General features: G+C 48.5%; 1 protein-coding gene across 2 annotated transcripts in view; it reads right to left on the bottom strand.

Annotated features, from left to right (window-relative positions):
• AGMO (alkylglycerol monooxygenase) overlaps window positions 1-25,711 on the bottom strand; it is a 294,582-nt gene that overhangs the window by 110,687 nt on the left and 158,184 nt on the right. For both annotated transcript variants that reach the window (XM_056518904.1, XM_056518905.1), the window contains 3 exons: window positions 9,154-9,288; window positions 4,455-4,571; window positions 1,372-1,454 (listed from right to left, as the gene is read on the bottom strand). In XM_056518904.1, coding sequence (XP_056374879.1) covers window positions 1,372-1,454; window positions 4,455-4,571; window positions 9,154-9,288 — 335 coding nt within the window. The remainder of the gene's footprint in view (window positions 1-1,371; window positions 1,455-4,454; window positions 4,572-9,153; window positions 9,289-25,711) is intronic.

The raw sequence follows: 25,711 nt of genomic DNA, 5'->3' as shown, positions 1-25,711 counted from the left end.
AGATATGAGATAGATAGATATGAGATAGATAGATATGAGATAGATAGATATGAGATAGATAGATATGAGATAGATAGATAGATATGAGATAGATAGATAGATATGAGATAGATAGATATGAGATAGATAGATATGAGATAGATAGATATGAGATAGATAGATAGATACAACCAAAGAATAAGTCAGCCAGCACTATTGATTCCAAACTATTGTAAAGACCTGGTTTACAGGTGCACGCTGCTGGGCTAAATATACAGCAACAGGAGAATACAGCAGCACACTGCCAGCACAAAGATATACCGTATTTTTCGCCCTATAGGACGCACCGGTGTATAAGACGCACCCAATTTATAGGTGCAAAATCTAAAAAAAATAAAGATTTTGAACCCAATAGTGGTCTTCAACCTGGGGACCTCCAGATGTTGCAAAACTACAACTCCCAGCATGCCCGGACAGCCGTTGGCTGTCCGGGCATGCTGGGAGTTGTAGTTTTGCAACATCTGGAGGTCCACAGATTGAAGACCACTGCATAGGATTTAATACTCACGTGTCCCCGCCGCTCCGGACCCGTCACCGCTGCCCTGGATGTCGCTCCATCGCTGTCGCCGCGTCCCCGTCGCTCCAGAACGTCTCTGCTGCCGGCCGGGTATCCTCACTCTCCATCGCCGCCATCACGTCGTTACGCACGCCGACGCACGTACGCGACGACGTGATGACGAGGAAGGAGAGCGCCGGCCATACAGGGGATCCCTGAACGGAGAAGACACCGAGGAGGCAGGTAAGGTCCCTCCCAGTGTCCTGTAAGCACTAACCCGGCTATTCAGTCGGGCTGTTTGGGACCGCGGCGGTCCCTGAACAGCCGGGTTAGTGTCACTTTCGCTTCAGACGCGGCGGTCAGCTTTGATCGCCGCGTCTGAAGGGTTAATACAGGGCATCACCGCGATCGGTGATGTCCTGTATTAGCCGCGGGTCCCGGCCGTTGATGGCCGCAGGGACCGCCGCGATAGGGGTGTATTCACCGTATAAGACGCACCGACTTTCCCCCCCCCCCCCCCAGTTTTGGGGAAGAAAAAGTGCGTCTTATACGGCGAAAAATACGGTAGATAAAACATGAGTATATAGATACAACATGAGTATATAGATGAAACATGAAAAGCTATACAGCTGTAGTGCAACAAATGTAAATATGAAATTATGAAACATATTTGCTTCATATTTGCAAGCTAAGTACCTCATTATGAAATGTAGCCTGGGAATAGAAAGGGCACTGTTGAAAACCACATGGGAGTTGTAGTTTTGCAACAGCTGGAGGCACCCTGTCTTACTGATAAAGTATCTATGAGCAGTGGGAATAATACATGAAGTGCTGACCTCTTCTCCAGGAGGAACCCCAGAGCTGTTAGGGTCAGGAGAATGTACAGGATCCTCCCAAGAAGCGTTATCTGTGTCAATATCTATAAGAAAAGAGAAATTATTATTATTTTTAACCCCTAGGTCGTACAGATGACCTCACAATGACCTCTTCTGAACATTCGATTTGAGGGATTAAACAGATATGTTCACCATAATCTGACATTTTTTTGGGAGATTTGGAGAAAATTCAGTAAATTTCAAATCAATTCACACATTATCACTACAACAAATTGAAAATGGAGGATTATTATTTTTATTAAAACTTTAAAAAAAACCTTTTAATGTCATAGACACAGATATACATTACATGCTTAAAGGGGTACTCCACTGCTAGATATCTTATCTACTATCCAAAGGAGCGGGGGGTCCTGCTGCTGGGGCCCATCGCAATCTCCTTTGGATAGTAGATAAGATATCTAGCAGTGGAGTACCCCTTTAAGCATGTAATGTATATGTGTGTTTATGACATTAAAAGTTTTTTTTAAAGTTTTAATAAAAATAATAATCCTCCATTTTCAATTTGTTGTAGTGATTATGTGTGAATTGATTTCGGGTTCCTGCGGCAGTGGTCGTCACATCATGGCCACGCCCCCTCATTACGTCACAGCACCCCCCCTCCAGTCATGTCTATGGGAGGGGGCGTGTCAGACAAACGCCCCCTCTCATAGACATGAATAGAGGGGGCGTGGTGTGACATCACAAGGGGGGCGTGGTTTTGACGTCACGGCCTCCGGCTCCAAGTGAGGGACTGTGAATCTTGTGAGGGTGCGTGCACACTACGTTTCTTAAGATACGGGACCGTATACGGCTGGGGAGAGGGGGGCGGAGAGTCGGGGGCGGGGCAACTGCATGCTGCTGTATGCGGTCCCGTATCTAATGTATTTCAATGAGCGACCGGAGTGAAACGCTGCCTCCGGTTGGCTCCGTTTTGCCCCGTATACGGTTTCCCGACTGGACCTAAAAACGTAGTCAACAGCGTTTTTTAGGTCCCGTCGGGAAACCGTATACGGGGCAAAACGGAGCAGACCAGAGGCAGCGTTTCACTCCGGTCGCTCATTGAAATACATTAGATACGGGACCGCATATGGCAGCATGCGGTTGCCCCGCCCCCGACTCTCCGCCCTCCTCTCCCCAGCCGTATACGGTCCCGTATCTTAAGAAACATAGTGTGCACGCACCCTGAGTGAGGATACACGGCAGGGGGCTGTGGTGTGTGACTGGGACTTTATGTTCAAGTGTGAACTGTCTTATAAGGTTGCAGAATTTATTATGTTTAAACTGACAGGAAATAAAAGTGTAGTGACGGCGGGACGGTACACGTGATGTTTTATGTTTTGTTTATTTTTGTTTATCCTGCGACCTGTTTAATAAACCTGCCGAGGAGCTAGAATTGCAGAAAGGACTTGCTGTTTGCTGGTTTATTGTGAAAAAGGTAAAGGATGATTCCGTAGCTAACCCGAGTATAATCTCCCTATACTAGCTGAGTACCCGGTGCTGCCAGTTTTTTCCTACCTTATCCTTGTGGGAGAGGAAAATCAACAAAGGAGGAAGCTTTTGTCCTCATATCCTGCTTAAAGGGGTATTCCAGGAAAAAACTTTTTATTGCATAAGCAAAAGGTGCATAGCGGTGCGTTGTGGAGGCAGGTATCCGGCCAGGAAGCCGGGGGACGAATGCAGCGCTGCATTCGTCCCCCGGCGTCCTGGCCGGATACCTGACTCCACACCGCACCGCTATGCACCTTTTGCTTATGCAATAAAAAGCTTTTGCAAGCCCGAAAATCCCGGTGAGTGCCATCTTATACTTTTTACATCCTCTTTGTGTTTACTAGATTTGTAAATTACTTCTATTAAAAAATCTTAATCCTTTCAGTACTTATGAGCTTCTGAAGTTAAGATTGTTCTTTTCTGTCTAAGTCCTCTCTGATGACACATGTCTCGGGAAACGCCCAGTTTAGATGCAATCTCCATAGCAAACCTCTTCTAAACTGGGTGTTTCGCGAGACACGTGTCATCAGAGAGCACTTAGAGAGCAGGAGCCAGTTGATATTTATAAAAAGGTTTTTCCTGGAACACCCCTTTAAATCCTGACCCCATATCCCCTCCTCATATCCCGACCCTAAATCCCCAAATCTCCTCCTCATACTCATATCCTGTCCTCATATCCCATCTTCATATCCCGTCCTCATATCCTGTCCTCATATCCTGTCTTCATATCCTGACCTCATATCCTGCCCCCATATTCCGCCCTCATATCCCGCTGCCATATCCCGCCCCCATATCCCGCCCCCATATCCCGACCTCATATCCTGTCCCAATATCCTGTCCCAATATCCCGTCCTTAGGGGGGGCTGAGTTGTGGTAAAGATATTGTGACCTAAAAATAAAAGGGGTGTGGCTTAAAGTGTGGGCTTGTCTTTTCAAGATGGAGTATGGCAGGCATGGAGGGTGTGGCTTGCAAGCCGGACTGTCACATTCAACAGGAGAAGCAGAGCGGAGCTTGTCAAGAAAGGCACCAGAAGTCCTATATACTTGCAGGGGACTTGAAACAAATGGGGGCAGGTTAGGGGTTAATTTAACTATTATATATTTTTATTTGACATATAAGTAACATGTGACCAAGTATTATCAAAATATCTTCAGCCGTACTAAGAGTTGACTGCAGCACCCCGGCGTATCCAATAAAACATTGTAGCTTTTTTCAATAAACTACGTTTTTGTGGTCTCATCCCACCATTGTCACTGTTATTGTATCTATGAAATAAAGCTACAATGTTTTATTGGATACGCCGGTGTGCTGCAGTCAACTCTTTTTTCTATCTACTTCATTGGACCCAGGACCGGGGCCCCTGCGACTGCTTGCACCCACTGCTTGTCTTATACTACTTTGGTGTGCTGTTCTTCCTTCAATTTGCATATATAGTTAAAAAATAAAGATATATTTATATATAGATAAAAAACCAAGAGTAAAAAAAAATATATATATATATATATATATTTTTTTTTTTTTTTTTTTTTACTCTTTACAAAACATGTTTACTTACAAATTTTGCTTCAAACATGTGCTGATAGATGGCCAGTAGGAGAATAAAATGGATCGCCCCATATAACTGCATGAAGACTGACGCCTGCGGGTCATAGGGTTTTTCATCCCCGGTAACCTAAAATTGAAAACACTAATGAAATAAAAATGCTCATGTGAGATGTAGAAATACACATGCAGTTACTATTCTTCCTATAAGAAACCCTTAAAGGGGTACTCTGGCCCTAATACATCCTATCCCCTATCCAAAGGATAGGGGATAAGATGTCTGATTGCAGGGGTCCCTCCGCTGGGGACCCCCGCAATCTGTCATTCAGCACCCACCTTTGTGAGTTCTCTGCAGCGCTGGAGGCTCCGAGTGTGCAGCGTGATGACCACGCCCCCTATCATTGACTTGTATTGAGGGGGCGGGGCGTGGCATCACAAGGGGGAAGTGTTGTGATGTCACGATACTCCAGTCCCATGGTCATCACACTGCACACTCGGAGCCTCAAGCGCTGCGGAGAGCTCGCAAAGGTGGGTGCTGAATGACAGATTGCGGGGGTCCCCAGAGGCGGGACCCCTGCAATCAGACATCTTATATCCTAACCTTTGGATAGGGGATAAGATGTATTAGAGCCAGAGTACCCCTTTAAGGTGGAAAGGGCTAGATGAGGCTAGTCATCAGGATTCTGGGCATACCTTTTTTATTTTAACACAACCCTTCCAGTGCCGAGATATAAGCCTTTTTGTTTATTATGCAAATGAGGCTCAAGTGTCCAGGGGGTGTTCCATTAATTGGCCCTGGGGGGGGGGGGGGGGGGCAGAATTAAGAAGAAAAGGGTTGGACTTACCTGGGCTTTTCCCATGCTAGGGGACACCCACTGGGCACTTAAACCTTATTTGCATAACAACCAAAAAGCTAATATCTCACAAATGGAAAGGACTATTGAAAAAAATAGATATGCCCAGTTTTATGGTGACTAGCCCTATCTAGACACATGCTCATAGGTAGGCTTAAAGGGGTATTCTGCCCCTAGACATCTTATCCCCTATCCAAAGGATAGGGGATAAGATGTTAGATCGACGCGGTCCCGCTGCTGGGGATCCCTGGGATCCCCGCTGCGGCACCGCGCTATCATTACAGCACAGAGCGAGTTCGCTCTGCACGTAATGATGGGCGTTACAGGGGCCGGAGCATCGTTACGTCACGGCTCCGCCCCTCATGATGTCACGGCCCGCCCCTTTCAATACAAGTCTATGGGAGGGGGCGTGGCGGTTGTCACGCCCCCTCCCATAGACTTGCATTAAGGGGACGGGCCGTGATGTCACGAGGGGCGGCGCCATGACGTCACGCTGCTCTGTCCCCCGTATCGCCCGTCATTACGCACAGAGCGAACCCCAGCAGTGGGACCGCGGCAATCTGACATCTTATCCCCATTATTCAGGGGTGGAGTCAAACTGTGCTCATGAACTTCACAATACACACAACCAGCATTGTAACATAAGATAACACCTCTTGAGTGTAATAATCTACACATTTTACCACTTGAGTAGCAGAACTCCAACAAGGTAGTGGAACAGTCCTATGGGGTAGGTGGATTCAAGCAATCCTTGGGGGTGGGATAAAGAGGTTATAGGCTAGATTTATCAGGGCTTTTCCTATGCTAGGGGACACCCCTTGTGCCGATAAACCTTATTTGCAACACAGCAAAATGGCTATAGGACTATTGAAATAAAAAAGATATGCCCAGTTTTATAATGACTAGCCCCATCTAGACACAAGCTAATAGATCTGCTTCCCATTCCTCGGGGGTGGAGTCAACTTGTGCTCATAGACTCCACAATACACACAACCAATGCTGTCGCAAAGGCGTGACCAAATGGAGTTTTCTACGCTCTTTTGGGGCTCTAAGCGAGCCGGTGTGTTTTATCCGATGGACTCTTGCACCTTCTGATGTTTGAATAAAATATCTTCACTGGAGCCGTCTGGAGTGCTGCGTTGCTTAACCCCTTAAGGACCGGGGGGTTTTCCGTTTTTGCATTTTCTTTTTTTGCTCCTTGCCTTTAAAAAATCATAAATCTTTAAATTTTGCACCGTTTCTACGCAGTGCATATTTCGGTAAAAATGACACCTTATCTTTATTCTGTAGGTGCATACGATTATAATGATCCCCTACTTATATAGGTTTGATTTTGTCGGATTTCTGGAAAAAATCATAACTACATGCAGGAAAATTAATACGTTTAAAAATGTCATCTTCTGACCCCTATAACTTTTTTATTTTTCCGTGTATGGGACGGTATGAGGGCTCATTTTTTGCGCCGTGATCTGAAGTTTTTAACGGTACCATTTTTGCATTTGCAAAATTTGCATTTTTGCGATCTCGCTCTGCGCAGCAATGATAGCGGGGTGCTGCAGCAGCGATCCCCAGGGTCCCCAGCAGTGGGACCCCGGCGATCTGACATCTTATCCCCCTATCCTTTGGATAGGGGATAAGATGTCTAGGGGCGGAGTACCCCTTTAATAACCTCTGACAAGTGTATTTGCATCATTCTAATTGGCCAATAAGTGAAAAGAAGGAATATGTGAATATTCGCGCCCAACACTATTTGCTATGGGGATTTTCTCCTACTCTGGACAGTTCTTAAAATGGACAGAGATGTCAGCAGAGAGCACTGTGTTCGTGATGTCAGCAGAGAGCTCTGTGTTCCAAAAAGATAAGAATTTCCTCTGTAGTATTCAGCAGCTAATAAGTACTGGAAGGATTAAGATTTTTAATAGATGTAATTTAACTTTCTGGCACCAGTTGATTTAAAAAAAAAAAAAAAACTCTAGTAAGAGGAAGCCCTTTTACTAGTCGCATAACATAGGATAAGCTAATTACTCCATACTTTTTACCACTTGGGTAACATAACTCCGAGAGGTAGTAGAACAGTCCAACAGGGTAGGTAGATTCAAGCAGTCCTTGGGGCCAGTGATAAACAGGGTAGGCTGGACTTCATTGGGCTTTTTCTATGCGAGGGAACACCCCTTGCTGCAATGGGAGGAATCTGAGATAACTCTGAGCTTGGCCAAAATGGAATAAAAACTGACATAACTACAATCTTTGCTATTTAAAGGGGTACTCCACCCACAGGCATTAAATCCGCTATCCTATCCCACCGCTGGGACCCCTGAGATCTCCGTGCCGCACCCAGCATTCTAAACAGTAAATTTAGAACGTTGGGTTTCCGTGGCCGAAGATGTGTTGTCATGCCACGCCCCCTCGCGACATCACACCATGCCCCCTCCATTCATGTCTATGGGAGGGGGCGTGATGACCGTCACGCCCCCTCCTGTAGATATGAATGGAGGGGGCCTGGCATGACATCATGTCTCTGGCCGCGGAAACCCAGCGTTCTAAACATTCTATTTAGAATGCTGGGTGCGGCACGGAGGTTGCGGGGGGCCCAGTGGCGATATGGGATAAGCTGTCTGTTGGCGGATTACCCCTTTAATCCATTAAAAGCTGCGGTCTTTGGTGACTGAGCTATTTGTGTGCTAAGAGAGAGGGAGATCCCTCTGTCACGTGACCCCTCCGACGCGATGGCAGAAGAGTCGAAAGTTGCCATGGCAACTGAGATTACAATTATGTACATTATGTAATTGATTAAAGGAACATATACATTCTAGTCCTATAGTGGGACTAAAACAAATTGTAAAAAAAAAAAAAAGAGAGAAAAAAAGGCTTTTTTTTCAATAAAAACTATGAAAAATGAAAGAAAAAATTTAAAGGAGTATTCCGCTGGAAAACTTTATTTTTTTTTTAAACGAACTGGTGCCAGAAAGTAAAACAGATTTGTAAATTACTTCTATAAAAAAAAAATCTAAATCCTTTCAGTACTTATTAGCAGCTGAATACTACAGAAGAAATTCTTTACTTTTTGAATATCTTTTTTTGTCTTGTCCACAGTGCTCTCTGCTGACACCTCTGTCCGTGTCGGGAACTGTCCAGAGTCCAGAGCATAAGTTTGCTATGGGGATTTTCTCCTGCTCTGGACAGTTCCTGATATGGGCATCAGGTGTCAGCAGAGAGCACTGTGGACAAGACCAAAAAAAAATTTAAAAAAATAAAGATTTTCCCCTGTAGTATACAGCTGCTAAAAAGTACTGAAAGGATAATGATTTTTTTTTTATTGAAGTAATTTACAAATCTGTTTAACTTTCTGGCACCAGTTCATTTAAATAAAAAAAAAAAGTTTTCCACTGGAGTACCCCTTTAAGTAAAAAAAATATGCTTTTTTTTAACCTTCCAAAATGTTTCATTGTGGAAATATAAATTATTTTTTTTTGGTTTGTTTGTTTTAAACGCTACACATTATAAAAACTGTGTGCAAAATAAAACTAAAAACTAAATAAAAAATACATAAATTTGATATTATCGTATTCTTAACAACCAGCAGAACAAAGTTAATAATATGTTCTTTATACCCCATTGTGGCATTTTTTCCCCCTTCCATAGGTTTATAAAAACACCAGAAAATTTACTAAAGTGCGCTTGTGGTGAAGATGCTTTAAAGTCACACATTTTTGGTGCAGAAATGGCCTTATTGCTCAAATATTGTTATTTTTGCACGAAAATGAGTGAATGTTTTGTCTGTCCGCAGCCGAATCCTGTCCTTGTATGTAAACAAATATTTGTAGCCCATCAATTCTCAGTTTTATATAAATAAATCACCTTTGGAAGTTCCTCCGGAAGTCCAAGCCGAGGTTTTCCTGGTCCCCATCCTGGTCCTTTAAATATTACGGACAGTTTGTTGCAGAAGCCAGGAGTGCTCCAGAATGTTCTCCAGATATAGATACAATGATGCAACTGAGACAGAAGAAAACACATAAAAATCTAATGGAATCCTCTGATTGTTCCTATTAGAAACAGACAAATGTGTCAACTGCTGCAACAAACAGATTAACTGAGCTCCAATAATGTAGATAGAGCAGAATAGTGAGTACAGCTCTGGAGTATAATACAGGATATAACTCAGGATCAGTACAGGATAAGTAATGTAATGTATGTACACAGTGACCTCACCAGCAGAATAGTGAGTACAGCTCTGGAGTATAATACAGGATATAACTCAGGATCAGTACAGGATAAGTAATGTAATGTATGTACACAGTGACCTCACCAGCAGAATAGTGAGTACAGCTCTGGGGTATAATACAGGATATAACTCAGGATCAGTACAGGATAAGTAATGTAATGTATGTACACAGTGACCTCACCAGCAGAATAGTGAGTACAGCTCTGGAGTATAATACAGGATATAACTCAGGATCAGTACAGGATAAGTAATGTAATGTATGTACACAGTGACCTCACCAGCAGAATAGTGAGTACAGCTCTGGAGAGAGGTTGTGTTCTGCTGAGCTCCTGAGACTTCCACAGAAGCAGTGATTTCCTTCCGCCCCTCCCCAGGTGTGGGGCATACACCTGGGTAGGTTTCCTGCTATGGAGCCCAGGGGATCTGGAGCTTCATCTTGCACTCCCCGTACCCGGCCGGCGGGGGGTGCCAAGGAAAATGCCACGGCCAACAATCCGGACGGAATTAGGAGAACAACCAGGGCTCACAGTAATGTGGTGCCCCCTCCCCCGTCCTCAGCTGGGAGCTGCAAAGCCTCCAGCAAAAGCCCTGCAAGGAAAAGAAGCTCTTCCAGGCAGAGGAGTGCAGTGAAGGCAGCTGTCTCTGGACCCTCACAACCCCAGCAATGGGGGGTAAAGGGGAACGGAGAATCCCTGGCGACCTTTGGATCAAGAATCCATGTGAAGATGGCTGAATATGAACAGCTTGGAAAGCAGCTTCGTGGCCTTAGAGAAGATCTAAAGTTTGCTATCTATCAAGCGGATCAGGCACCTAAGGCAAAGAGATCAGCATTCAACACCAAGGTGAGGTCTCTGAGGAAAGAGGTGGAGGAGCTTGTGAGGAGGAGATCGGACATTGTGGAGGAGCTTGTGAGGAGGAGATCGGACATTGTGGAGGAGCTTGTGAGGAGGAGATCGGACATTGTGGAGGAGCTTGTGAGGAGGAGATCGGACATTGTGGAGGGTGCTGGGTTTCTTGGTGAGAAGCTAATTCATGAGGAGAGGTTCTCCAGCATGAGGGCCTCCAGAGGTTGTGAAAGTCAGCAAGATGAGGATTGCCACAGTGAGGAGGAGGAGATGGAGGAAGGTGATGGAGGTGAGGAGGGCAATGTGAGTGAGGGGGATATGGACACTGTATCGGTATGTGCCACCATTGCTACCCCTGACCCCCCCACTTACCCTGAGTGCAGACTATATAAACCCGGCTCAGGTGGCCTTACCTCTCTCCAGTGAGGATGATGATGGCAGTGACTGCGGTGAAGGCAGCGGCTTGGCAGACGGGGGTCTCCTGCGGGCGATTGTAATGCAGGAGTCACCCACCCGTCTAGAAAATTTTTCTTTTGGAGACGATTTGGGCCCAGAAGAGAAGAGGAAGAATAAAAAAAAGGGCAAGAAAAGAAAGAAAACTGAGGGACAAGTGAAGTTTGTCTTCTCTCCCTTCCAGCAGTCTGAGTCGGCTGAAAAGTCGGTTCAGGGTGCTGGGTCCCCCAACCTGCCAGACCCCGTTTCTGTAGTGGAGCGGGGCCAGCATGGGGGATACAGTAGTGCACCCAAAATGGCCGTGGGTGCTATAGAAAAAAAAGGGCACCCTCCTGTGAGGGGGGAGGGTGTCCAGTCACCAGAAAATGGCGGCAGATTCACCCGTTCAGTTGAAGTGGGCGGTACTGGTCCTGGCGCTGCAGGGCACTCTCCTGTGAGGGGGGGGAGTGTCCGGGCACCGGACCCTGTTGGTTCAGGGGGCGGTCCCCTAGGTGATGTGGTTGGTACCGGTTCTGGCGCCAGGGGGCACTCCGCTGTAAAGGGGGAGGTTCCCTGTGCATCGGCTGTAGCAGGCGTAGCGGGAGTGAGTCCGGAGGGACAGTCATTTTGCGAGGGGGCGTGGCCACCTATGTCAGAGGCGGAGCGTGTGTCTGCACCCCAAGAGACGGGAAGAAAGAACTATGCAGTGCCAATTCTGAAACCGGCAGCCATTAAACATGCAAAAGACCCAGCCAGCCCAGTCTGTAACACACCAAGGGAGAGTGTAGGCAAGAGTGAAAGTGAGAGCAAAAATGGTAATGTGCAGAATGTGAATTATGGTGGTGTGCATGGGAGGAGTTGTGGTAGCAGTGTGGATGAGGGGGGAACTTGTGGAGTGCCAGAGAGGGGTGCAAGTGGTGGGCAAGAGAGGGGTGCAAGTGGAGTGAAAGAGAGGGGTGCAAGTGGGGTGCAAGAGAGGGGTGCAATTGGGGTGCAAGAGAGGGGTGCAAGTGGAGTACAAGAGAGGGGTGCAAGTGGAGTACAAGAGAGGGGTGCAAGTGGGGTGCAAGAGAGGGGTGCAAGTGGAGTGAAAGAGAGGGGTGCAAGTGGGGTACAAGAGAGGGGTGCAAGAGGGGTGCAAGAGAGGAGTGCAAGTGGAGTGCAGGAGAGGGGTGCTAGTGAAATGCAGGTGAGGAGCGGTAGTGGAATGGGAGAGAGAGGTGTTATGGCTGATATTTCTGTCAAGAATAATGGTCCTGGTTTGGTTTCTGGTTCGACTGCCCCCCCGGTAGTGGCTGCTTCTCCCAGAAGCTATGCCAGCGTCACTGCCGGGGGATCCCCATCTCCATCTGGCTCTGGGGGTCACTTGCAACAGCGCCTCCTGGAGGCTCTACGTAGGGGAGACAGGTCGATCCAGGTAGAGGGGAGGGGTGAGGTTGACCTGTCTTTTTGGATAGAAAGAAACGGCTTAGGCGCCTTCCGAGAACAAAATGGGGAGGTGGTCTGGTCCCTCCCGACATCCGGGCAGGAAAGTGGCCGTAGGAATGTGGTCCGTTTAGTGTGGAGGGGCGAAGATGCGTGTCCGCCTCGGGGAAAGGTGGTTGAGCTCCTCCTCCGAATGGAATTCAGGGCAAGTGACATCTTTGCCCTGATCCACCCCTACGGTACTTCCGAGTTTGACATCAGCTTCGCTCGGCCAGAGGGTTTGGAGCTTTTCTGGTCGAACTATGAGGTGGTGAAAAGCGAGCCCGGCTGGCGGGATTTTGCCGTAAAGGCGATATCCCGTCAGAATTTGGTCAAGAAAGTGACCGTTTTGACACGTAACGAGTCATTATCTTGCTATGACATCATGACCTGGCTCAGCCGATATGGGGATGTGACGGACATGCCAAAAAAGAACTATGATGAACATGGGATCTGGTCTGGGGCCTGGACGTTTTCCGTCAAACTGAAGCGTTCGGGGAGCACTGTTGCCCACATCCCATCAGCTGCTTTTCTTGGGAGAGACAGAATCCAAGTTTTCTACCAGGGGCAGCCCAAGGTCTGTCACAGGTATGGCAGCCCCACTCACTTTAGCGCAGCCTGTACCGTGCAGGTCTGTGCACTGTGCGGTGGGGTAGGTCATCTTGCCGCATCCTGTAGGCAGATCCGGTGTCATCTGTGTGGTGTCTTAGGACACCCTTTCAGCCGTTGTCCTAGCGCCTTTGCCCGTGCGACGGTCACCTTGGCTGGAGACGGCAGTAATGTTGCTTCAGCTGGGGAGGGCACGAGTGCGGGTGAAGGTGCAACAGGGTCAGTGAAGAGGAAAAGTCCCGCCAAGCTGAGGCGGGAGGCTAATCGCAGAAGGAGCAGGGAGCTGGAGAGTTCCCATGTGGCAGGGGTAGCTTCTGGCCCTGCTCCAGAGGTTAGTCCTGAAACTGCTGAGGCCCTGGAGGAGAATGTGCTGGATGAGGAAATGAGCAGAATCTGTAGAGAAGAGGGCAGCAAGGCCGATCTTTCCGATTCCTCCCACTATGAAAGTGTGGATGAGGAGGGAGAAGAGCGGCCAAAAAAGAAGGGCAATAAAAGGGGAAAGAAGAGGTCGGAGCCCTCTAGTCCCCATGCTACGGACCAGGTCCCAAGCGGAAGCTTACCTGCCCCCCCTCTGATTGATCTGTCTAATCGGTACTCTGTCCTTGAAGACATCTCCTCCCCTTCCTTGGAGGAGGGGGTCGAGGATGGGGTGCCTGAAGTGGAGAAGCCTCCAGGGGGAACTGGGCCCTGTCCTGATGGGGCAATATCCTCAGGGGATGGGGCCAAACCGGAGCCAGGTGGAGATGGGGATTCAAAAATGGACCTGTCAGAATCAAAAAAACGGTCCAAAGAGAAGGAAGCCTCCTCGTCTGGGGATGAGGGGGTGAAGAAAAGACAGAAATGATGGGGTTAGGGCCGTCTAACTCGATCACCCATGATGGCGGCACTCACCCCATTGACGCTGGCATCTATTAACTGTGCCAGCATAAAGTCTGATACGGCTAGATTCGCAGCCTTTGATTTTCTCGGCCGTGTTGATGCCGACATTTTCTTTTTACAAGAGACCAGGTTGTCAGATCTAGCCTCCCTGGTAAAAGCCAGGAGAGAGTGGAGGCGCGGCCCCTCCCACTGGTCTCTTGCGGCTGAGCCGTATTGTGGGGTGGCGGTCCTTTTTACCGCTCCTGTTGAATGCAGACGGGTTATTGAGTTAGAAATGGGGAGGTGCCTGATCTTAGATGTCGTCATGAAGGGACAAGAGCTCCGGCTCATTAACATCTACGCCCCACAAACCAAGTGGGACCGTAAAGATCTCTTTATGAGGATTAAGCCCTTTCTTTTTACAAGCCGACAGGTGATCTTTGGAGGGGATTTCAATACTGTCACGAGATCCCAAGATAGGAGAGGCTCCAATGATCGGTTGGCTTATGATAGCATAGCTCTCAATAGTATAGTTAGGGAAGCTCGCCTAGAGGATGCCCACATTCGGAGCCCCTCAGGCCACGTGGGTTTCACCTATCATCGAGGTAGCTGCAGGTCTAGAATAGACAGGTTTTATTTGAAGGAGGAAGCCGTCTCTTCCGCAGTGTCCGTGGTTGAGGTGGAGTTCTCCGATCACTGTATGATTTATTTTTCCTTGAATGTTTCAGAGACCCCCCGGATGGGTAAAGGTTATTGGAAGCTGAATTCGTCCCTCCTGGAGGAAGCTGAGGTAAGACAGTCCTTTGAGGATTTTCTTCAGAGTCAGGTACCTTTACTGGACCTTTGTAGTAGTAAGTCAGAGTGGTGGGAGATATTCAAGAAGAGGGTTGCGGGGTTCTTCCGCCAGCTCTCGAGCCTCAGGTCCCTGAATAGGTATCGCCTGTATCAGGGACTGAGGAGGAAACTCGAGCTTCTTGTTTCGACTGGAGGTAGCCGAGAGGTTATCTCCAGAGTGAAATCCTTGCTGATGAGGTGTCAGTACGATAGGCACGCATCTTTGGTTTTTGAGAGGGATTTCGGGAAACAACGCTCGCCCGACCCTTACAGAAACTGTAAGATGTCAGTGAGTAGTAAAGTCATTTCAGGACTGATCGATAGTACAGGATCTCTGAATCGGTCCAGATCGGGGATCCTGGAGGTCGTCAGATCCTTCTACTCACACCTCTTGGGAAGGAAGGATCTAGATCGAGACTGGATGTCGGCTTTCCTGGCTGAAACCATTCCTGAGCCAGGGGTAGACCCCTCTCTTGATGTTTTGGCAGAAGAAATCAGGGAAGAGGAAGTGAGACTGGCGATCGAGGGGCTTGCCCCCAAGAAGTCACCAGGTCCGGATGGCTTAACATCCGAGTGGTACAGGCCCTTTAAGGAGTCTTTAGCTCCCCTCTTGACTGAGGTATTCAATGAGTGTCTCTCCTCGGGCACTCTGCCGAAGTCAATGAGGAGGTCAGCCCTGATTCTTCTCTCAAAGGGTAAAGATCCCAGCCGTATTGAGAATTGGAGGCCCATAGCTCTTCTCAATACGGACAGGAAGCTTCTGGCCAAGATACTGTTTAATCGGCTGGTGAAGTTTGCACCCCGGCTCCTTTCGGGGGCTCAGCACTGCTCTGTTCCAGGCCGAAGCACCTTAAGTGCGGTCCTTAGTGTCAGGGAGGCAGTGGAGCGGAGTAGTGCGGGTCTCTGGAAGGGGTACCTGCTGTCCCTGGATCAGGCCAAAGCATTTGATCGGGTGAACCATGACTACCTCTGGTCCGTCCTACTGAGATATGGCTTACCGTGTACTTTTGTTAATTGGCTTAAGATCTTGTATACAGGGGCAGAGAGTTTCCCGCTGGTGAACGGTTGGTCTGGCCACTCTTTTGAGGTGGGGTCCGGAGTCCGTCAGGGTTGTCCTTTGAGCCCGCTTTTATACGTGTTCACAATCGACCCCTTCGTCCGGAGGGTAGATTGTGGGCCGTTGGCGGGAGTCGGGATGAGTCTGGCAGAGCTGGATGTTGCCCAGAGAGTAGTGGCGTACGCTGATGATGTCACCATTTTAGTGTCCTCGAGAGAGGAGGTTGATGTGGTGATGTCGGAGGTGGAACGCTACTCGGAGGCATCCGGGTCTAAGATCAACCGGGATAAGTGTGAAAGTCTTTGGCTGGGAGGGGGAGATCCCACGTTTGATCTCCTTGACACCCTTCCAGGGCCCCAAGAGTCAGCAAAAATTCTGGGCATCACATTCGGCCAGGATGATTATCCCACCAAAAACTGGGATGGTAAGCTCCAGGATGCCACTCAGAAGGTGGACCAGTGGAAGGGTTGGTCTATGACCCTCAGGGAAAGGGTACACCTGATCAAATCGTACCTGCTCCCCTTGTTTATCTATCTGGGCAGCGTATGTATATTGCCAGAGGCTTACTACACTAGGGTCTACAGCCTGTTTTTCCAACTGTTATGGTGGAACAGGATGAACCTAGTCAAGAGGGAGGTTACGTACCGCACAAGGAGACTAGGGGGTTTATCTATGGTAAACCCTGTGGTGTTCTTAACGAACACCTTCTTGAAAGCTAACATCTCGAACCTCTGGTCAGAGAGGGCTCCTCCATGGGTACTCTCCTGCAGGGAGTGGTTTCGGCCTTTCTTCCAGGAATGGGAGACAGGAGGGCAAGTGAAGGACCTCCGTACGCCCCATGGATATCTTCCGGCTTACGCTACCCCGACTCTGAAGGCGATACGTCGGTGGGGTCTGGGAGTGTGGGAGATCAGGACCCAGTCAAGGCAGTTCCTTGACAAACGGGTTCTGTTGACCCACTTCCAGAAGCCTCTGGCACTCAGGGACTGCCCAGGTCGGGATCTGAGGGTGGGGTTGTATCTTTTAAACATGAAAAGGATCCCCCAGAAGTTTTGGGACTTGGCCTGGCGCTGCTTTCAGGGGAAGCTATATGTGAGGGACAATTTGAAGTGTAGGAGATCTGATGACCGGGGGTGTCCCCGAGAAGAGTGCGGGGACATGCTGGAAAGCATGGACCATTTCCTGCTTCATTGTCCCTTTAATATAGGGGTCTACAACCGGGTGGGTGCTTCTATCGGCTGGAGTCAACTTGCCGGCCTTACCTATCCGGAGTGGGCTTATGGGGCATTCAGGACCCTGGGTGGCCGTGATCGGGGCACTTTATTCTTAGTCAGTTTAGTGGTTAGATACTACACGTGGAATGCACGGTGTTTAGTGTCTACACAGCGGAAAGTCCTCTCCGAAGTGGAGGTCTGTAGGAACATCACTGGTGACCTCGGGAAGATCAGGTCTTTGGAGTATGGCAGTCTTGGTACCAGTAGGGCTTCTCTCCTATGGAGAGGGTTTTCTTTTGATGTGCCCTAGGTACTAGACCTTTTGGGTAGAGTACCCTTGATTTGGTTAGGGACAGTGATGTAGGGACAGGTTTAGGGTGATAGTAGGGTCAGTTTATTTTTAGGGATAATGGTAGGGAGAGAGGTAGGGTGCAGTTAGGGAAAGAATATAAATTTTGTATGTATCAGGATTGCCATCCTTCTTCCTGGTGGTGGGCTAATGCATGTGCACCATAGCTTTTTGTTTTGTTTTCAGATGTTAAGGTTATGAAGGGCTTACAGGCACCGAACTTGGGCCTAAAGTGGGTTGTATTGTTTGTTTATGTATATTGTAATGCTGATAATGATAAAGTTGGTTGGGAGGAGTTCTAGGTTGGGAGGGTGTATTTGTGGGTGGTGGTGGTTGTTTCTTTTGGTGGACCTGTCATGGGTCAGTTATGGATTGGACATTGAGGACTATGAACTGTATGGACTCTGACCCATGTACAGGAGGGCGGGTGGTGTGGGTGAAGGGACAGTTTAGTGTAGGTTGTTTTATTGTATTTGTAGGTGTATTTTCTGTATATTTAGGTGTATATAGTGTATATTGTCTATATGTATAATATGTTATAGTTTTGTTTATCTTATATTATGGCAGTCGAACCAGTTGTTATTTTCGTAGTAATTTTTCTTTGGTATTTTTGTATCCCATAGTGGATTTCGTTTTTCTTTGGTCTAGGTCTTCTTTTCCCCAAGTTTGGGTGTTTTTGAGTTATAAATTTAATTTTCTTTCTTAACAATTAGGGGAAAAAAAATAAATAAATAAAGTATGTGTATATATACATATATATATATATATTAAATTAATGGGGTGTAGTGGGAGTCCTTGTTGTGTGTGTTTTCCAAGTTTGGGTGTTTTTGAGTTACAGCTAAATTGTGCTATTTTTATGTTTCCTTTTTCGTAACGCAAGTTGAGTATGTATGTGAGTGTTGTTAGATATTTGGTTATGTAAGGTGCGTCTCTAGTATTTTCTAGGGAAAACTGGGCTGGCCGGTTAGGCAGGATTTATGTTCTTTTATTTGAAATGTAAAGTTTGGGTTTATGTTATTTTATGTTGTTGTTTTCAGTTATGGCAAAGTTGTGCTGGTTTTTGTGTTTGTTATGATTTACATTTTTCTAATAAAAAAGATTTACAGGATATAACTCAGGATCAGTACAGGATAAATAATGTATGTACACAGTGACCTCACCAGCAGAATAGTGAGTACAGCTCCGGAGTATAATACAGGATATAACTCAGGATCAGTACAGGATAAGTAATGTAATGTATGTACACAGTGACCCTACCAGCAGAATAGTGAGTACAGCTCTGGAGTATAATACAGGATATAACTCAGGATCAGTACAGGATAAGTAATGTAATGTATGTACACAGTGATCTCACCAGCAGAATAGTGAGTGCAGCTCTGGAGTATAATACAGGATATAACTCAGGATCAGTACAGGATAAGTAATGTAATGTATGTATACAGTGACCTCACCAGCAGAATAGTGAGTACAGCTCTGGAGTATAATACAGGATATAACTGAGGATCAGTACAGGATAAGTAATGTAATGTATGTACACAGTGATCTCACCAGCAGAATAGTGAGTGCAGCTCCGGAGTATAATACAGGATATAACTCAGGATCAGTACAGGATAAGTAACGTAAAGTATGTACACAGTGATCTCACCAGCAGAATAGTGAGTTCAGCTCTGGAGAATAATACAGGATATAACTCAGGATCAGTACAGGATAAGTAATGTAATGTATGTACACAGTGATCTCACCAGCAGAATAGTGAGTACAGCTCTGGAGTATAATACAGGATATAACTCAGGATCAGTACAGGATAAGTAATGTAATGTATGTACACAGTGACCTCACCAGCAGAATAGTGAGTACAGCTCTGGGGTATAATACAGGATATAACTCAGGATCAGTACAGGATAAGTAATGTAATGTATGTACACAGTGACCTCACCAGCAGAATAGTGAGTACAGCTCTGGAGTATAATACAGGATATAACTCTGGATCAGTACAGGATAAGTAATGTAATGTATGTACACAGTGACCTCACCAGCAGAATAGTGAGTACAGCTCTGGAGTATAATACAGGATATAACTCAGGATCAGTACAGGATAAGTAATGTAATGTATGTACACAGTGATCTCACCAGCAGAATAGTAAATACAGCTCTGGAGTATAATACAGGATATAACTCAGGGTCAGTAAAGGATAAGTAATGTAATGTATGTACACAGTGACCTCACCAGCAGAATAGTGAGTACAGCTCTGGAGTATAATACAGGATATAACTCAGGATCAGTACAGGATAAGTAATGTAATGTATGTACACAGTGACCTCACCAGCAGAATAGTGAGTACAGCTCTGGAGTGCTGACCAATTAGTTGCGGGTGTGGTCGTGCTTCAGCTGTGCTGTGTGTCTGCTGTGTCTCCTGAGCTCCAGGGATTTCCACCTGTTCCACCTGGGGCCTGCTTCCTCCTCCCCAGGGAGGGAGTGGGTTTCCAGGCATGAGTGAGGGAGGCGAGGCCCAGGCTTCTGCTCCTCGGAATAGGCCGCAGGGGAGCAGTAGAAGCCAGCAAGCGGCCGGAACATCGGAGGATTTGGGGGTGAGGCGTTCCACCAGGAGTCGCAGCAATGCTGCTCCAACTCCCCCCACAGAGGTGAGGAGCTCCAAGGCTGGATCCACCTCGGGAAAGCTGGGTGTTTCCAGCAGAAAGCTGGGTTCATCAGGAAGGAGGCAGAGTACTCACGGAGGTGAAGCCGACCTCAGTGAGGAAGGCTGGGGAGTGCTGAGGACCCGGGAGTCTATTTCCACCTATATGTCCCGGGTAAAAAGTCACCTCCGTGAGTATGAAGACGCCTGTAAGGCCATCAGGAGGCTCCGAGAGGAACTGCGCTGTGCCCGTGCCAGAGCCAAGGTATCTCCTAAGAGGAAAAAGGCAGAGATCCAGGCAGAGATAAAAAGACTTATGGCTGAAATACAAGCTTTGGAGGAGAGGAGAGCAGAATTACTGGCGAAGAGTGGTCCATTTAAAGAAAAATTGGAAAATGGAGAAAGATTCAAGGTAATGGAGGAAAAGGAAAATAAAAGGTTGATGGGGCTGCAACCTGAGAGCCAGGTGGATGATGCGGAGGAGATGGAGGAAGAACAACAGCCAGATCCACCTGGTGGCCTGCGGCAACAGCAGCAGGCCCCGTACAGTGGGCCCCCTGCACAGCAACCAGCAGTATCACCTGCCGACTCAGGGGAGGACAGTGACAGCAGCTACCAGGGAGGGGCGCTAATGGCCCAGATACGTATGCTGGAATCCCCAGTGTGTCCTCAGAATCTGGTGTTTGGAGAGGAGCTCCCAAATGAGGCACCTGGGGGTAAGAAGAAGAAGACCAAGCCAAAGCAGCAAGAAGTGGTGAGTTACATCTACACCCCCCTCCCTGTAAACCCTGAGTCGGCCGCAGGGTCAGCTCATTGTGCAAGCCCCGTTACCCAGCCCAGCCCGTGTTCTGTGGTGGACTCGGTGCAAAGGTGCGGGGAGAGTACAGATACTAAAAGGGCGCAGAGCTCCGTGCCTGTTTGCAGTAGCAGGGATGGAGCAGAGAAGGCATCGGCCACAAGGCCGTACAGTGAGGGCGGCCCAGCGGTGGGCATAGAGGCAGACTCCGGTGCTGTAGTTCGCTCCCCTGTGGGAGAGGGGGGTGACTCAGTGCCGGAGGTAGTCGTGGTGGCTAAGGGAAAAATAGATTCTCCCAAAAGTAGAAAAAAACTTTTGTTTTGCATTGGCGCCGCTGATCCAGATCAGCGGCGCCCAGGAGCTGGACATTCTAGTACGGATGAGGCGGAGGGTACCGGTAAAAACAGGGCTGGGGCCGCTAATAAACAGGCTAGGCAGGCTTCCTGGTCCTTGTATAAGGGACCGGTGACCTGTCCTGTGGTGATGGCTCCAGCCCTGGTACCCAGTGATGCTGACAGTACAAAATCTGCGCCAGAACGCACCGGTCCAGCCAGTATGAATGTGGAGGTTAATGTTGGAGTGACTGAGGGTGTGAAAGAGGGGAATAATTCATCTGTTACTAAAAATCTGTCTGGGGCTTTGAATAGTGGTTTGGGCTGTAGCACGGGTGGAGGTATGGGGGGCACATCAGCTAAAATAGGGGTCAATGGTTTGGGTATGGATTATGTGGAGGAGGGTGGTGAAGGGGCACAGATTAGTGGTGGGAATGTAGGGCCTGGTCCAGTTGCACCCCCAGCGGTGGCAGCACCCATCCGCAGCTACGCGAATGTCACCGCTGGGTTAAGGGGGGCAGCTTCCTCGTCCTCTGGCTCTGGGGAGAACAGTTTGCAGCAGCGTCTCCTGGGGGCCTTAAGGAGAGGGGAGAGATCGATCAATGTAGAGGGTAGGGAGGTTGATCTATCCTTCTGGATAGAGAGACATGGTCTTTCAGCCTTCCGAGAGGAAAGAGGGGGGGATAATGTGTGGTCCCTCCCTACAGCCGGGCCAGGTGGTCTCCGTAGGAATGTGGTCCGGCTGAGGTGGAGAGGCAGTGATACATGTCCTCCAAGATCTAAAGTTGTTGAGCTTCTGCTGAAGTTGGGCTTTAAGGCAGCTGACATCTATGCCTTGATACATCCTTATGGTACCCCTGAGTTCGATATCAGCTTTGTTCGGCCGGAGGGGCTTGAGCTCTTCTGGTCGAATTATGAGTTGGTAAAGAATGAGCCCGGCTGGCGAGACTTTGCCATTCAGGCAGTGTCTCGCCAAAATAATGTCAAGAAGGTGACCGTTTTAACCCGTAATGAATCGCTTTCTTGTATTGACATCATGACGTGGCTAGGTCGGTATGGTGAGGTGGTGGAGGTCCCAAAAAAGAACAGGGATGAATATGGCATCTGGTCAGGGGCCTGGACGTTTATGGTCAAGCTTAGGCGTTCAGGAAACACCGTTACCCATATACCATCTGCGACCTTCCTCGGAAGGGATCGTATCCAGATCTTCTACCAGGGTCAGCCGAAGCTCTGTCACAGATGTGGTGACCCCACACATTTTAGTGCCAATTGCACTGTGCAGAAGTGCACTCTGTGTGGGGAAATAGGCCATCTCGCTACATCTTGTGCAGAGATTAGGTGTCACCTGTGTGGTGACTTAGGTCACCCATTCAGTCGCTGCCCTCGTTCCTTTGTCAACGCGGTTGTTGCCCCGGTGGGAGTAAGCCGTGAGGTGGATTCTGCTGGGGGGATGGCTGTCGGGGATGAAGGGGTGCAGGGGCCAGGGAAGAAAAGTAAGCAGAAGACGCCTGCCCAACTGAGGCGTCTCGAGAAGCGTCAAAGGGACAGGGAGATTCAGGACTCACAGGAGCATCAACCAACTGGGGTGACTCCTGATCCTGTCCCTGCGGCCAGTCTTACTGCTGAGGCCCTGGGGGATAGTGAACTGGATGAGGAGACTGGAAGGATCCACAAAGAGGGGGATGCCGTCTCCTCACTGTCCTCCCATGGTGGGAGCGCGGATGAGGACAGTGGGGGATGGGCAGAAACAAAGCGGGGTACTCGGAAGAATAAGAAAAGGAGAGATGTAAGATCTTCTCCCACCTGCCAGATGCCAAAGGAAGGTACAACTGATCTCCCTCTGATTGGTCTCTCCAACCGGTTCCGAGCCCTTCGCGACATTTCCTCTTCGGAGGAGGGGGTGGCTGGGGGTGAGGTTCCGGATGTTGCGGTGGGGCTCACAGGAGACGCTGAGTCCTCTCTCCCTGGGGAATCTATGTCTTCAGGGGGGGAGACAGGCCCAGAGTCAGGGGACGAGGAAAATGTATATAAAGGGAAAATGGACACATCTATTTCACTTAAAAGGGGTAAACCATCATCTGATGAGGAGGGTGGTGGGGTGGATGGGAAGGATGGTGGGAAAAAGAAAGCTGTCTAACTCAATCACCCTTGATGGCGGCACCCTCTCCGTTGACCCTGGCATCCATTAATGTTGCCAGCATAAAGTCAGATACGGCTCGATTTGCGGCCTATGATTTTTTTGCCCATATTAATGCTGATATTTTATTTTTGCAGGAGACCAGGCTAACAGATATGTCATCTATCTACAAGGCTAAAAGAGAGTGGAGGAATGGGCCCTCCTACTGGTCTCTTGGGGCCGAGCCGTATAGCGGAGTGGCGGTCCTTTTTACCGCAGCGGTAGAATGCCGACGGGTTATCGAGTTAGAAATGGGGAGGTGCCTGATCTTAGATGTCCTCATGAAGGGACAAGAACTTCGCCTTATTAACATCTACGGCCCACAGTCTAAGTGGGACCGGAAGTGTCTCTTTATGAGGATCAAGCCCTATCTTTTTACAAGTCGGCAGGTGGTCTTTGGAGGGGACTTTAATGCTGTCACGAGGCCCCAAGACAGGGGAGGTGCCAGAGACAAGCTGACTTATGATAGCGCCGCCCTTAATAGCATAGCAAGTGAGGCTCGCCTGGTGGATGTCCACATCCGGTACACCCCAGGCCACGCGGGATTCACCTATCATAGGGGTAGTTGTAGGTCTAGAATAGACAGGTTTTATTTAAAGGAGGAGGCCGTCTCTTCAGCAGTATCTGTTGTTGAGGTGGAGTTCTCCGATCACTGTTTAATTTTGTTTTCTCTGAATGTCGCAGAGACCCCCCGGATGGGCAGAGGCTATTGGAAGCTGAATTCGTCTCTCTTGGAAGAAGCGGAGATAAGACAGTCCTTTGAGGATTTTCTTCAGAGCCAGGTACCATTGCTGGGCCTTTGTAGCAGTAAGTCAGAGTGGTGGGAGATCTTCAAGGAAAGGGTTGCGAGATTCTTCCGCCAGCTCTCGGGCCTCAGAAGCCTAAACAGGTACCGTTTGTACCAGGGCCTGAGGAAGAAACTTGAGAACCTTGTCTCGACTGGAGGTAGCCAAGAGGATATCTCCAGAGTGAAATCCTTGCTGATGAGGTGTCAGTACGATAGGCACGCATCTTTGGTTTTTGAGAGGGATTACGGGAAGTACCGCTCGCCTGACCCTTACAGAAACTGCAAGATGTCAGTGAATAGTAAAATAGTCTCAGGACTGATTGATAGTACGGGATCCTTGAAAAGGTCCAGATCAGGGATCTTGGAGGTCGTCAGGTCCTTCTACTCGCACCTCTTGGGGAGGAAGGACCTAGATCGAGATAAGGTATCAGCTTTCTTGGCTGAAACCGTCCCTGAACCAGGAGTAGACCCCTCTCTTGACGTTTTGACAGAGATGATCCGGGAAGAGGAAGTCAGGATGGCTATTGATGGGCTTGCCCTCAAGAAGTCACCCGGTCCGGATGGCTTAACATCTGAGTTCTATAAGACCTTTAAGGACACTTTGGTTCCCCTCTTGACTGCGGTTTTTAATGAGTGTCTATCCTCGGGCACTCTGCCAAAGTCAATGAGGAGGTCAGCGCTGATCATCCTGTCAAAGGGTAAAGACCCGTTCCACATTGAGAATTGGCGTCCCATAGCGCTTCTCAGTGTGGACCGAAAGATTCTGGCAAAAGTGCTGTTTAACCGGCTGGTGGAGTTTGCACCCCGGCTCCTTTCGGGGGCTCAGAATTGCTCTGTTCCGGGCCGCAGTACATTTAGTGCTGTGCTCAGTGTCCGAGAGGCTGTGGAGCAGGGTAGGGCTGGCCACTGGAAGGGGTACTTGCTCTCCTTGGATCAGGCAAAAGCGTTTGATCGGGTTAACCATGAGTACCTCTGGTCTGTTCTTCTGAGATATGGCCTGCCGGGGGGGTTTGTTGATTGGCTTAAGATCTTGTACGCAGGGGCAGAGAGTTTCCCGCTTGTGAATGGTTGGATTGGCCGCTCTTTTGAGGTTGGGTCTGGCGTCCGTCAGGGTTGTCCTTTGAGCCCGTTGCTGTACGTGTTTGCAATTGATCCTTTCCTTAGGAGGATTGATTGTGGACCGTTGGCGGGGGTGAGAATGGACCTGGCGGTGCCGGATTTGGCTCTGAGGGCGGTAGCGTATGCTGATGATGTCACCGTGTTTGTCTCCTCACAAGAGGAAGGCCAATGGGTGATGTCAGAGGTGGACCGCTACTCGGAGGCATCCGGGTCCAAGATCAACCGGGATAAGTGCGAGAGTCTCTGGCTGGGAGGGGGAGATCCTAGTTTTGATCTCCCGGACGCCCTTCCAGGGCCCCAGGAATCTGCAAAAGTTCTCGGCATCGAATTTGGCCAAGGGGATTACCCCAAACAAAACTGGGACAGCAGGCTTAAGATCGCCGCTCAGAAGGTGGATCAGTGGAAGGGTTGGTCTTTGACCCTCCGGGAAAGGGTTAACCTGATCAAAACATTCCTGCTCCCTTTACTGATATACCTGGGCAGTGTATGCATGTTGCCAGAACCTCTTTGGACCCGGGTCTACAGTGTGTTCTTCCAGATGTTATGGGGGAACAGACTGAACCTAGTGAAGAGGGAGGTTACTTACCGTACGAGGAGACTAGGGGGGTTGTGTATGGTCAACCCTGTGGTGTTCCTAGTGAATACCTTTCTTAAGACCAATATAGCAAACCTCTGGTCAGAGAGGG

Source organism: Hyla sarda, chromosome 5 (assembly GCF_029499605.1).
Source record: "Hyla sarda isolate aHylSar1 chromosome 5, aHylSar1.hap1, whole genome shotgun sequence".
Lineage (NCBI taxonomy): Eukaryota > Metazoa > Chordata > Amphibia > Anura > Hylidae > Hyla > Hyla sarda.
The sequence above is the reverse complement of the archived record's forward strand: the minus strand, read 5'-3'. Positions and strand labels throughout refer to the sequence as shown.